This window comes from Megalops cyprinoides, chromosome 9, assembly GCF_013368585.1.
Source record: "Megalops cyprinoides isolate fMegCyp1 chromosome 9, fMegCyp1.pri, whole genome shotgun sequence".
In the NCBI taxonomy this organism is placed as follows: domain Eukaryota; kingdom Metazoa; phylum Chordata; class Actinopteri; order Elopiformes; family Megalopidae; genus Megalops; species Megalops cyprinoides.
Window position 1 is genome coordinate 8,765,220 of NC_050591.1, and position 15,388 is coordinate 8,780,607.

General features: G+C 39.3%; 1 protein-coding gene across 1 annotated transcript; it reads left to right on the top strand.

The window, feature by feature from the left end:
- The first annotated feature begins 10,270 nt into the window (after positions 1-10,270).
- ovca2 (OVCA2 serine hydrolase domain containing) lies at positions 10,271-14,907 on the top strand. Its single transcript, XM_036537495.1, is given in 3 exon segments — positions 10,271-10,552; positions 10,555-10,623; positions 14,276-14,907. Coding segments are annotated over 3 exon segments (681 nt in total). The 5' UTR covers positions 10,271-10,464; the 3' UTR covers positions 14,800-14,907.
- The last annotated feature ends 481 nt before the right edge of the window (positions 14,908-15,388 follow it).

Below are 15,388 nucleotides of genomic sequence, written 5' to 3' on the forward strand. Positions count from 1 at the left end.
TCCATTGCCAGTGAGGTTATAGGTAACGTACAAAACACAAGCACAAATATAGCAGCAGACAGCAATGACTGGGGGCCAAGCAGAAGCCAGGCTCCCTTTTAACAGGATCCAATGGGACTGCTTTGTTGTGTAACATACTGACATGGCTGTAACTGCTGAAGGCTGGCAGGATAACATACAGAAAAAAACCCAGGAAAGCCCACCTGAAGGGAGTTACAATTCTAAAAAGTTTATGTGTGTGCAGAACAGAGACAGAGAGCGAAAGAGACAGCATGAGAGAGAGAGAGAGAAAGAGAGAGAGAGAGAGACTGAGTCTGAAAGGGATTTTTTGAGGCAACATGGAAAAATGTGTCTGATTTTTAATTTCCAACAGCAGCCATTTTTATCCCATCTTGTTCACACTCTATTTCAAGATTCAACAAAGTGGATAAGCTGTTTTCATTTTAATTTTATGAGCAAACATACAAATCAATTGGCTTAGCTTATAGTGGCCATGAATTTTGAAGTATCCATTATTCCTTTGCAAATTATATTGATGCCATAGACCAGACTATGCTTATTGAGTTTTGTCCAATTTTTTTTCATATGAAAGAATGTGCTAATCATTCAACATGGCAAAAAAGCCATGACATCTGGTAAAACACACTAAGCTAAAGGAAGGTCAGAAATAGTCCTAAATATTTATTTGAATGATAAATTCAATGTCAATTGTGCAAGTGTAAAAATGTAAATATATTTCCATTTTTCACATCAGATGCAGAAATTTTGCAATATGTGTTTCCAAGTAGCTCAGTCAGTGAGGCGCTTGTCTTCCTCTACAGGCCAGGTTTAAAACTGGCTATGTCATCTGCTGACCAGGAGACCACAGCAGAAGAATAAACTGGCATGTAGTGTACACAATGTTGACAATGTGTGTGGGAAAAACCCAATCAAAACTCTGTTTGATCCAGGTTTAATGTGATCAAAATTATGTGATCAAATTATACAAGAGACGAAATCCAATATGGCAGAGCCAGCCAGATTAATTTGGCAAAAATATATATTAATGTTATGTGTTTTGAAATGCTACTTCAATATTTGACTTTTATAAATAAATAATAAAAAGAAAAACATTTTTAAACACCCAAAATGGCCACCAGCCTGTGCAACCTATGGGTGTTACTGTCTATAGATGCTGCCCTCCAGTATCTACACACCTGGACAATTAACTGCAAATTCAGTCAGGTCATAATGTATAGCAACAGTACTAAACGGGCAGATGAAGAGGAATTGATCAAAATGAAAAATCAATTAGTCATATCTTACTTGATACAGTGCAATAAAACAGTAATGTATGGGAAGTCACCTATGCAAAGACATAACTGTATAACTGGTATTATATACATTATTTGCTCTTGACTGGATGTAAAAAAACAAAAAAAAAGTCAACCACAGGTGAGGAAATTTTACACACAATTCCCTTGCGGCATCCAAAGACAAAAGTACTACATACATCTAATAAATCATCTGGTGAGTATGTAATGTAGTTATGTTTCAACAGATGTAACAGAAGAAATTATGTTTCAACAGATGCATACAATTTGCAGCATTAAGAGGTAATAACACTGAAGCAGAAGGCAGGAGGCACGGCATTCAGTGTAGAACATTGCCTCTACTCTGAAAGGGGCTCAAGTTTCTTGCATGAGTCCGGCATACAGTAGATGTTGAAGAGGAGACAGAGTCATGACTTGGAGTTACATTTCACTGCGTGGATCTGTAATAAGGAGGTGCTGAAGTGAACATCGGCTCTTAATGGCGTCTGGCAGAGAGGGGACAAGTAAAAGAATGACCAGAGTAATACGAACTCAAAACAATAGTTTGCCTCACATCTCTGGCCAAGCGACACTCATCATAAGTACAGCGTATATAAACACAAAGGTTAAAGTACCTTTAAAGTACATTTTGCATACAGGTTATAAACTAATCTATTCATTATTGATAGTTGACTTCTGACTATATTACCCTTAATCAAAGTAATACAGTCAACTTCAAGCCTATCTAAGCTAATTGATGGCATTGTGGCTGGAATAACTGAAAACATGAATAATCTACAGTGTCATTTTAAAAGTTGACTTATCATTAAACCAGCAAACAGCATTTTACATGAAATAACATCAAAACATAAAGAATACTAGCTAGAGAGCAAGCACTTTTTAAGTACTGCACACAGGACTTAATTTCCTTCTTTGAAAGATGACTACATGTAACAAAATACATGATAATTTACAGCAAAATGAGCGCATATGTACAACCCATTTCTACTCTCTGTGTCTGAAGTACTTCACATCAGATCCAGATGTCCAGGAACAAGATATATTTTCTTTTCATGTAATATGACATGGCATATACTGTATATCTCATTTCTCATCTCATTTCACATCTCTCTGTTTGAATTGCACCAAATGCTACATCCTTTACCCGCCTGTACCATGTGCCATGGCGTAACTAATAAACAAACAAATAAAACGAATTCAAGAATTCACATTCTCTCCAAATGGTAAGATGCAAAACACAGGGCCAAGTTACATGAGAGGACAGTGCTTTATTTGCATGAGCCAGTGTGGGTCAATATTATTTGCTGTAACTTCACCTGATTAAATGTAAATATATGCTTTGTACATCTGACTAATTTTGTACTATTTAACAGCAAGTACATTAGTTCATCATATTCCTATTTAACAGTGTCAGAGTATTCCAAAGGAAATTACCATCACATATGCTCTGCCGCCCCTCCCTTTCATGCTTCTCACTGATTCTCATATTGGGTGAATAAGTGTGTATTCATTCAAAGGCAAGTCACATTCTGTCAAGTCACTTTTCACAAAAGGTATGACTACCATCTTGGATATGCATGGAAGATAGCTAAATTACTACATTCCTAAACAAAACATTGATAATAAAAAATATATAAAAATAGCAATATAACCTCAACAATATCTTAACAATAGTAATGTCAAGATGTAGGCCTTAATGTTCCAAGCTGAGATGTGTTAAGTACATAGCAATCCACATAGCCAATGTATGTAACTCACTAGCTAGTCAAATCACAAAGTAGCTAGTGAGCAGGCTAATTTTATTTTCAACCAGTTTGCTCTTAGCTACCCAGCTGTTTAACTCCCAGGTCACTTGATAGCTAGCAAGCTAATTGTATTTTCTGTCCAAGTGTCATTGTACGTGACACATTAAGACCATATTCTCTTATGAACGTAAGATCAAAAAACAATTACCAAGTTAGACAACAGAATTTATGAAATACTGCTTTTGAAACATGGCTTTGCTTTGGAATAACGCTTGTTCAGTTTGTGTAGGCAATAATTTTAATAGTAGACCTATTTTTTACAAGTGTGTCTGTTGACTTAAAATAAGAACATACTCTCTCTAAATAATCAGTAAACTACAGTTATTGTCCACTGAATTTTTCATTAATACTTTATTCAATAAACTGGAATAAATGGGGCAACTGCTGAACTTAAAACTGACTTGGCTGAAGTTAATATCCAAAGCACATTTGAATGGCTTGGATGTATCCATTTGTAATTGTAATTGTACTACAAAAGAAGAAAGCACTGTAAAGTGCAGGAAATGGTCAGCCTTGAGACAGTTTACGGAACAACGAAATCTGTTTGTCAGTGGGGTGGCAGAGTGTTATCACTGAAAGAAAATGCTGAACTCGGTGCAATTGTGCTGCAGCACAGTCATTTTTTTCTTGTGTTTCCATTGCCCTACAAAACTGTCCTCAGTAGGCTTTTACATTCACTGCTCTTGGCTTCAAGCAGCCAAATATAATTCTCTCTTCTCTGTGCCTTTTCCTCTTTCTCTGTGTCTCACTTTGCTGTTCAGAATATCCTGGTTCAAAACTCTCCAACAAATTTGAGCAGCCTCTCCCTCAACCCGAGCCACAGCGGCCTCCGTTATAACACTGAGCTTCGACAGGAATCAAGAGAAAGAACCTCACTGAAAGAAACCTGGCACTATGGAACTACGGAAACCCTTTGAACATTATATGTGGAGAATACAGAGAAGGGAAGCAAGACACTTCATCTTGTATGCTGGCAACTGAAGGCAAAGTTGACCTGATCACTAATCTGTGATATTTCCACTGGAAATATAAAAAATAATGTACATATAAAGATATAAACAGATTAACTTGTCTAGGACGGCCACCCAAACATGTTTTTAGAGCTCATATTCAATATTCACTAGTTGCAAGGAGTCTGAAATACCCATTCACTTCTGATTCAATGTGGCAATATAATGTCCTGACATTAGGGATCAGTGATAGATCTGCCCTAATGCCTTTTAATGGAGTGATTAATAAACATTTCTAACAAATTTTACATTCTCAACTTATTTAATAAAATATATATATATATATATATATATATATATATATATATATATATATATATATATATATATATATATATTCTTTTTGGTAAATAGAATAATTATGGCAAAAAGTTTGTATACTCTTTGTTCTCAGTTATCTGCAATTTTTTTTAAATAAAAGTCCACCTGATGCAGTTGCATCAGTACATGTACATGTTAAATGCACATAGACTCCAGTGGCAGGATAAATGAATACTTCACGCAACTATGACTGCCCTCAGAAGCACAAGTCAAACCATGCAAAGTCAAACAATCTGCTAACTGGTCCTTTTTTGCTGACCACAAAATGTGCTTTATCTGTATTGCATGAATTAGTTGCAGATGTTGTGGAATTAAATACTTGAAACAGGTCATACTCACCGACTGTCAGTATAATTAGGAACAGGGTACTGTCAACTCCACCAGCTAAAGCTGGGTCTAAAAGGGTCTGTCCCACAAGGGTATTTCTGATGACATTATTGACTGCCATTGACCGATTCCTTTGTCTCCCTTTAGCAAAATGAGATGTCCACCAAGGGAACAGCTGTCCAGTAGGTGGCATCATTGAAAATGACAAAATGCAACAATCTGCCCAATACTAAATCCTAAAATTTCAGGGCTGTACAGTCTGAATTTAATGTAGCATCTCACTAGCTGCACATATGTTCTGCACAGTGACTTGTTGGATGGAGGATTCCAAGCTGCATGTGCCCCCCCAGCACCAGTCAATTAGCCCCCCGCCTTGCTTCATGCTGTTTGAAAATCTGTTTAGGAAACTATCAACAATTTACCACATCATTTGTAAAAGGTACGTTAAAAGGGTTGGGCTAATGCTGCCAGTTATCAAGTTCATGTGGTCAATATTACTGCTAAACTGAGATTTACTATAGTTTAATTTGTATTTGATGTATTGAACACAGACACAAGACACAGAATGCACTTTGTTCCCTTACAGTATAACCTAGGATTGTAGTACACTGAATGCAGCATAACATATTAATGCACTGAATGTATGACAGCATCAAAATCTGGCAATCTATCAATAATAAATACAGACACTGCACACTCCTTTTAGTCCGTTGGCAATCACTGATTATAATAAGAGGAACATAATGCACCTTGGTACCAGTGCATCAATGAAACCTGGAGAATCAAATACAAAATATATAAATAGATGTCTACATATCTAGCAGCTGACACTTTGGGACTAACAACATCTGAATATTGTTATCATTAGCACCTACATAGCTATATATTTAGCTATAGATCTATCTAGATAGCCATCTATCCAGCTAGAACCTCATTTATGTACTTCATATTACAGGTAGCTTGGCTTTTAGCTGCAAATGTTATGAAGGGAGGGGTCAGCCACATCAGTGATGCTGCCAATGATGTCATTAATACTTTTTCTGCACACCAGAAAAATAAATACAGCTGCAAGCAGAAATTGCAGGGCCCAAACACAGATATGAGTGAAAGGGCTGCATAGGAGTTGCCTTGCCTCACGTCAAAGCATTTGGAAATCTGCAAATTGCATCAGGCAGTTTCATCACATTTAAAGGTGATTCAGCCACATGATGGCAGCTGTGTGCAACAAATTAAAGCAAAAAACAGATCAACAAGTACAAAAGAAGTCACAAAATCCCAGATAGCAGATGTTACACATTAACATAGATTAACTGAGGCAATAGTTCTTCTAGCCCTCAACAATAATTCATACATTCTTCAGACACTCCAGGATTTAAAGCCTTGAAATTTTACTACAGTTTGACTGGATCATGATGGCCAGATTTTTCCCTTTAAAACCTGAACATATAAACAGCAGTCCAAAAATACAGTATGTTGACCAAATATGAAGATGATTAATAAGAATGATTTGGATACATTTTGTATGTTAAATTTTGTCACGAGCTACTTACAGATTAACATCACACTCTTTCAGTATGATACACATTGACTGACACTGATTGATCCTACAGTGAAGTACAATAAAGTGTATAAGTACTAGAAAATGGGTAACTCCTGCAGATTGTTCTGACCATTTGCAGTACATTAAGCTCACCTTCCTGCAGCACTCTCATGCAGAAGCAATGAATGCAATCCCCTCATATACATGTATGCAGCCAACAGCGATGTGTGACCTGGGCTACAAACCCCACAGTGCGCCACAGCAGAGAAAATGCAAACTGGAGAAGGTGTCATCTGACTGACTTGCAGGCACCTAAAGAGCTGCTACAGGGTGCCAAAAGAGCGGAAGAGAGGACACTTTGGCAGACAAACCCCACCATCAGCTGGCGGAATGATGCCCATTGTGTTGTGCTGCTGTGGTCCCTTGGTCATTGTCTGCAAATGACACTGCTCAGATTCAAAGCCAGGTCTGGGCTGCATGTCCGCCCTACGTTCAGCACAAGCCTCTTAACTTGACTGAATCACATGTGATGATTTAAGGCATAAATTTTTTTTTCTCACGCAATGTTGCACTGACACAGCTACATACCATTTTGTTTCCATTGGACCTAATGTTGGAGTGACTTGTCTAACATTTGAAAAGCTATTAGCAACATACAAAGTTCATCAAAATAAATAAAAAAATCTACAAGTGGGTGTGACTGGAGTAATGAGACCACAACTTAAATGTTTGGACATGTTTTGGTAAAATACATTTAAAAAAAAATGTATTAAAAAAATGTATTTTAAAACCGGGTTCTTCTAAACATCATACATGGGTCTCCATCGAAAGAGAATGGTGATGTGGTTTATTTCATTTGCAAAATAAATTCACTACACTGGCGTTAATATGGACAGCGCAACCGGTGCCGCGCACCGGGGCCCAGAAGCTGTCAGGGGCCAATGTAGGAAGGCGATTTTTTGCTGCTTTGCTATTGTAGGTGGGCCCTCTCGTGCATTGACTGTTTCATGCAGTCTTCAAAGTAATCATTCAACAATATCACTAAAATTACTTGTAATTGTGATAGCTATATATACCACCTTCCCACCCTGTGTATAACACTTACGGTTTTGAGTCATAGTTAGTTTGCAGGATGGGAGTTGCACGGTGAGCCTCTCCATGGTGACATAGCAATTGTCTGCTTTGCAGTTGTCTGGAGTGGTTGTGTGTGTGTGTCTGTGCGCGTGTGTGTGCACGAGCGTGCGCTTGTGTTTGGGGTGAGGCTAAGAAAAAATATTTGCACCGGGGCCAATCACAATTATGTTACAGTACAGATTCACTACCATATAGCACTTTAATGCTGCCCAGAAGATGTACTGCACTTAGGATGCACATCATGGTTTTCAGCATGGGGAGCAAAGGCTATTCCAGCATCACAGCTGTACCTTTAACTTGCTACCAAAGTCAGTAAATAAGCTTCCCAGCCAAACAAATTCTGCCATGACACAGATACAGTACATTTGTGCCTGGAACCTCCAAAGTATGACCCTGGCATCTAAGCTGTTGTGCACTGAGACATAGTGTCTTCTGTCTACAGCATAGTCATCGGAAATGCAGCATCTGATGGATATAATGCTATATGGCACCAAGCTCTAAGTCTAGGCCCAGCCCAGTCTCTTCAGTGCAGATGTACCACAGTCTCTGACTCTTCCACTACTTACTAACTGACCAGGACCATATGGCTTCTCTTGAAGCCTTATTGGTTCTTAAAAGAGTGTTACCTTTTTGTGGTTTGGCAGAGTGGCATAAACTTCATCTGTGTGCTGTTGTGGTACTGTATCTAGACTGGAGAAGTAAGCGGTCAGTGTCACCATCACATGACGCTCCCCCCTTGAAGCATGGTGGTGAAATGGCTGTCTCATTGGATCTCATGCTGTATCTCTGCATGAGACCTCTGGATGTCCTTAGCAAACTGGGAAGGAAACAGGTGGCCTTCAGACACCTGTACATGTGCCATTGTAACATAAGAATTTGGCTCTTCACATGCGGTAGCTGAAAATTCCTCAGCTGGTGATTTTTTTTGTGGGTATGGCCTCATTAGATTTAGTTGGAAAGGGAGACCCTCAGGAAGGTGAAAGGAACATATCCCAAGTGATCTATTCCAGGAAAAGAGGTGTCTTTGGGGATGTCAAGGGTATCCTCTCAGAGAGCTGATTTGGCTAGAGTCCCTCCTTCATAGCTCCTGCCAAAAACGCCGGTCAACCACTTGGAAGCAGTGCTTTACATCCACTACATCTAGAACAAAAGAGAATGTTCTGTTGTAATTACAGTACTGATGAAAGTCCAGGTGGACATCTACAGCACCTAAACAATTTGGTTAATTCCACCCAAGTGGAAATCTGGGACTATGTCCCACCAGCTTCTTTTGTGAGACAGAAATGTGCTCATCTACAATGGTGTCCCAAATAGCTCCAGCAACACCAGGCACAATGCCAGCTACAACACAATACCATCTTCCACCTTCCAGACGAGATATTAAACCAAGGTCCTGACCTTGGCACTAAACACAAAGAGTAGGGGGTTTACTGTGCGTGACTAAATTACCAGACTCTTTCAGTCTGGCAGGCTAGCTAGCTGAGGGAGTAGGTAGGTAATTTGATTTTTCTACAATTTCATTGCGACTTTTAAACTGAAAATTAAAATGTAATTGTTGCACAACTGACTTTAGTCTTGATTTCCATTCCCTTTGCTTTTCATATTGGAAAAGGGGACACACTGTTGCCAGCATTCCTGAGAATCAAGAGGCCCTCTATTCAGTGAAACTGAACTTAATGTGGTAATTTCGATTTAAAAGCTGTTGCAGATGCCAAACAACTAGTTAGCTCATGTTTTCAGTCTGTTACCTGTGTCCGCAATTAGCTAGATTGCTAATTAAAACACAGAAAATAGCCTAAAAATTGAGGCCATTGAAAAAATTATTTTTTGACGTTTTTTAGCTAGACAGCTTGCTAAAAATAAAATTAACCATGGATTACTCTTGCTCATCACTAGCAATAGCTTATTTTACTTTCAGCTATTTAGCAAGTCCCTTACATAGCTTAGCAATGTAAATTAATTACATAAAACACTGAAAAGGTAATTAACTCTGAGGTTGCTAATAAGATAGAAAATTGATTGAATTTGAAGGTTGACAGTACATTATTGTTACTAACAGTCTCTTCTTTTACCTTCAGCCAGTGTACTATACTGTTATATAGTTTGCTAGCTTCATAAAAACATGTAAATTTCTTATGCATTTCATCCCTGGCCTGATGTGCGAAATCCACCATTTATAGGCCATGAAGGCATCATGTCCAAACACCCTGACCAACAATTTTGCCACAATTCTCCCCTATTACACTAGATCAATTTATATGTATAGTATCACTCTAACCCATAACAAATAGCAAAATGAATGATATAAACTCAAAAAACACTTTCAGCATATAAATACATAGTATTGACCTTTGTTAAAAAAAGGTCAAAATAGGTCTGTAAAAAACTTTTTTAATAATAATAATAATAATAATAATAATAATAATGGTTGTTATTATTTTTTATTATTATGCTTACTCTTTCAAGCATTTACCACTTGCATATTTGAAAGACTACAGACAGACAGACCACCTTTCAGAATTTAAGGTGAAAAACACAGGTCGAAGTGACAACTGACGTCAGGAAACGGGTAGGTTTGCTTGGGAATAGTTGTTCAATTTGTGTGAATGACTGACCTGACACCGTTTTAATATCAGTAATTTCAATGGAAGACCTATTTTTCAAGTGTTTCTACTACCTAAAGAGAATAGATAGCACTATGTTACCGAGAAGATTGATAGCACTTTCCATGAGACTAGATTGCCACTGTGCGCTGAATTACGGAACCTTTGGCGTTGACATGTGTTTCCCCCCGATTCCAGCACACACACATCGGAAGTGCTGGCTACGTAAGCGTTAGCAAGGTTGCTAGCAGCGTAGCTAATTTATTACAGTGCATGTAGTAATAATTACCTTAATGTTTATGTTGTTCAAGTGGTTTTTGCACCAAGATTTCTAATGTATGCTTAATTACAGGAGTGAGAAGTTTTGCAAGTCACACTAGCCACCTTTTAAGACAGTTGCTGCATCCAGCCATGTCCACCCACTCAGTCTCTGCACCGCTTCGAATCCTCTGTATCCACGGCTATAGGCAGAACAGTGGTACGTTCCGGGACAAAACTGGAAACTGCTGAAGAAGCAGGCTGAGCTGGTTTATATCAGCGCCCCGCATCGCGTTACCCTAAGCGCAGAAAGTGAGTATTACCGGCAGAGACATTATTAGATAGGCTATATCTATTTGCCATTACTTTCGATATGGAGAAAGAATTCTGCTATCAGCCGCTAGGGGCGCAGTACTTCCGGGTACGTGCAGGGAAAGCTCTATGTGCTCTCCTATTCTGTAAAGTAGGAAATATTATTAATCCATAAATATATTAATCCAGCACTTACCGTCTTTCCCCCACCCCTAACCAGTGGTTGCACATGAAGGTGCAAATCACCTTTTTTGGGCATATCCCAGTGTTTCATAGCCAAATTGCAAGAGTTTTGGGGTAGGTGGATTATGAGGCATTCAGTTACTGACTGAGCCAGCAACTTTGAGCTGTGTCCCAATCCATCCCATATCGCCCCCCGTGAGTGTAATAAGATACTCAGTTCACAATTCTCACTCTCCACAACCTATACAAGTATCCAGAGATGGAGTAAGTACCTACAACTGCTTTTGCTGGTATTGTCTATATTACAATAAGGTAAGAGAAATTTAAAAAAAAAAAAAAAAACAACAACATTAGAACATGTAAGCACATATGGAACTTCACTAAATGTTTTTCATTCTAAAAGTTAAAGTATGTGCAAGTGTTTATGTAGTTAAAACACAGATCTGAGCACAAGACAAGATAATTAATAGTAGGCATGGGACATGTTTTTCTTTGTTAGAGGAAAAAGGCAAAAAAGGGCTAAGGTTTTAATAGATCATATTTGTACAGAGAGTAGTCTCTACTGAGCACAAATAACAGTACAACAGACATGGTTGCACAAACCATAAAATGATGCAGCAATTCTTTTCAGGTCAAAAAAGGAAATCAGTTTACTGTCAAGAGACAAGCCTGTTCACTGCAGATCTGAGGACTACAGAGTCCACTTATTAGCTAGTGTAGGGGCAGTATTTAGCTAGCTGGTGGACACTGGTTGAAAGGGTCCAGCAGCAGTGTCCCAGCTGGGAATTTAACCAGCAACCTTTTTGTTACTTAGAACATGTAAACAGGTCTTGGTTACGAGTCCTGCCCCTTTAACACTATGTTACACTGCCACATCTCCAAATGTATAGTAAGTTTGCTTAAGTGATGCAGGTCTGGCATAACTATGATGCAGTAAATGCAGTTAGAAGAAGCTTATGCCAATTAGCCATCTTGAGAAACTGAAACAAACCTAATTAAATAGGCCATAAAAGGGGTAACGAAAAGGATGCCAGTTCACTTCTCTGCTGGGGTGCTACTGTTGTACCCTTGGAGAAGGTGCCTCAATCAATATCCAGCTGTATAAATGGATAACATGTATAAAATTGTAACCTATGAAAGTCACTGTAGGTAGGAGCATCTGCTAATCAACTGAATGTGAAATGTAAATGTCAAAGGGTATAAAGCCACTGCAGCCCTTTGTGTTGCCCCTTACAGAACTGGGTCCACAGTCAGCTGCCTTCATAAAGAACGTGGAGCTAGTGTGTCTACTGTTCTGCAATGAAAGAGAGAGAGGAATTCTGCAATGAAAAAGAAAATTTGTGTAATTTACCAAATTGTCTTTAAAACTAAAAAGGAAATTAAGTTATGGGATGAACACCATTAAAGGTTTAATTGCATCAGACTTATGTAGCTACCCCGGAGAGTTTTTGCAGTTTTTTTTTTTTTTGACTGCAGCTCTGGATGTGATTCTCATTTTTAAGTTACCTTCACTCATTGCATAATATTATCTTGCTTACAATACTGCTGGTATATAATTGTGTTTATTAGACAAAACAGTACTCTTTCATTCAGCATGTAAAGAAGCTCAACACTTCCACGTTTGACCTCTAGTTTCTAGTATGTTGTGGCATAAAACAAAGCTGATCCTGGGCCAATGCTTTCTCTCTCTTGCTGTGCTAATGACCAAGCTAAATGGTGACACCGTTTACATGAGACGCATGGGCAAGCCTGCCAACATCCTGCTCTATGAATGAACTGTCTTTGTTTTCGGGCAGTACCTACTTCAGAGCAGGCAGGGGGTGGGGGTTAGTGGGCTGTACAGGGGCCTGGAGGCTTTTGTTGATGCAGGTTGTACTTGGCTTAAATGTAGGACAGATTCCTCTCAGACAGAACCTGCGAGCTAGTGTTCCAGACAATTGGCAGATAAAGTGAACATACAGTTATAAAGGTGATCAGTCACTGTTTAGGACTAAATCATACATTCTATGAGGGGAAAATACATAGCACTTAGCTGCTTTCATATCTTTTAAACCCTTCAGTTGTTATAAGTTTCAGTTCTTGTATCAGGTGAGGACACAGAATATACAGGCAGTTCGTTAGTGTTTTCACATTTTCATTTCAGCATCGTTGAATTATATACCGTTTTTATGTTGTTTGGAAGCATTCTCTACCCATATTTGACATATGTTGTGGACTAATGACTTCAGTGTGCAGAGGAAAGTAATGTCGTACTGGTGTCATTCACACCTCCTGGATAGACGGTGAGGAATGAGGAATGAATGTGGCTGATGTTGGAGAGGCCTTCTTTGTCAGGAGGAGCCGCTTTGTGAGTTGGTAGCAGCAACTGCACAGAAGCAGCATGTGGTAGGTACAGCTTCGCAGTCGCACAGCAGGTTGCATAGCACACTACGTGACCTTGTGTTTTCATATGTCAGGTCAGCAGCAGGATTTCCTTTTGCTTTTCAAGGCACATTTAACTATATGTTAGACGGAAAACGCACCATGTTTAACACTGGCAATGAGGGTGAGCTAGTGCTTGGTCATTTCTAGCATCTGCAATGGCAAGCAAACAGCTGTACTGGCAGCATTCCAGTAAACCACAGTTTTACATTGCCAGCACCGTGTGAGCACATGTTGTGAGCACAGAAATCCAGCCGGCGTCGGTCACGGCGATGCTGTGTGAAGGTCTCCATTGACCAGACTTCAGCAAATACACAGCTAGATGATAGGGCTCCTTCTAGCCACTCTTTGGCTGACTTTGAAAGTGTAGACGGAGGACAAGTTTACATATTAATCATTCATGGATGCCTTCTGTCTATCTACTCTTCAGTTTACATCACTAATGTATACATCATCTGTGTTGGCTGGGTTAACAACTCAATTCTACCTAGGTAAGGCAGGCTATAGCATTAAATTCTATGACAGGTGCTAATTGCCTTTAGCCACCTTTAGCGTACTCACACTATGGACGTTACATTATTTCTTCAAATTATAATTTTACCGTTGCTGGTAGGACAACAAAACAATAGTTGTGGATTTAACCTGAAAGTGAAAAAACTTTCACTTTCACGTCCGGTGCATCCTTTATTGTTTTTCTACAACTTTATCTTAAGAATGAGTGATATTCAACGTAAGCATGTTCTGTGTTTTGTTTTTGCATGCTGCCAATAAGCTACTGTGCTGCTCATTTTTTTGTATATTGGACTTTTACTGATATTTTGAAACTGTTTTGTATAGGATAAAGGTTTTTACTCCCATAACATTGACATTGTGTTGCTAACATATTTAACACAAAATCCACTATCAGCAATGGAAATTTTGCTTTTGTAAGTACAAGATAGTATTTTTTATTCTTAGGAGCACCATTTTAATTGCAGGTACATTACTATTATTATAGAATTGGGTAAGTATTATAACTGTGTGTCTTTTCCATGTTTGTTGCCACCAGTTGAACAGGATCCGGAAAAGAACAATGAGGCCAAAGATGAGGAAGACCCCAGGGGCTGGTGGTTTTCGGATGCCCAGGCTCGGACCTTTCATGCTGGGCAAGTGTGTGAGGCCAGTCTGGGGCTTGAGGAGAGCTTCGAGACTGTAAAGACAGCCATCAGGGAACAGGGGCCGTTCGACGGGATCCTAGGCTTCAGTCAGGGCGCAGCGCTAGTGGCCATGCTGTGTGCACTGCAGGAACAACAGCTCACGCCCGAATTAAAGTTGCGGTTTGCCATTCTAGTGGCTGGTTTCCCAAGCGCGTGCGCTCAGCACGAAAGGTTTTACACCGGCGTGACTCTCACCACCCCTTCGCTGCACGTGTTTGGGCAGACGGACGGCGTGATTCCTGACAGCATGAGTCGAGAGCTCCTCCCAAAGTTTAAGGACCCCCAGGTCCTGATTCACCCTGGGGGGCACTTTGTCCCGGCGGCCTCCACCCACAGGCAGACTTACCAGGAATTCCTAAAGAGGTTCCAGGGCTGAGGATGGGGCTAAATTTGATTTCGTTGAGAATGACCTGAGCGTGTCCACACGTCGGCCTGCACAGGCAGATCGAATCATAAAACTCATGTAAACAGCGCGCTGATCCACAAAAGCCCCTGTCTCAGGTGAAGCCAGTAGGTTTTGCAGAGGATAATTTACTGCAGATTCTCATCATTTAGATTTCCCTTTCAAGATTATAGAACATCTGCCATTCTCAGGGATGAACGTGTGTGTTTGTATATACATTAAATATTTTAAAGAAGGTTTTACATCTGTTTTTGTCATTTTTTCCTCAAAATTCCTTAAAATATCAAATACCAAAAGCACATAATGATCCAAATGCCTTTAATGGTTCATGAAATGCAGTCTGAAACTGCTAATGAGCAGAATCAGCAACAAATTTGTGTGACACTGATTATACATTTGGTAGCACTGTAACAAACTATTAAAGTCCAATTTTCAAACATTAATTAAAAAACCACAAATATATTACAGAGGGCCAAGCTTGCTACTAATGTTCTTCTCACAAATGGAACTGAAATTGAAGGACCCCTTTTTACCTTTACTTTCATTGTTTTTAACTATTCTG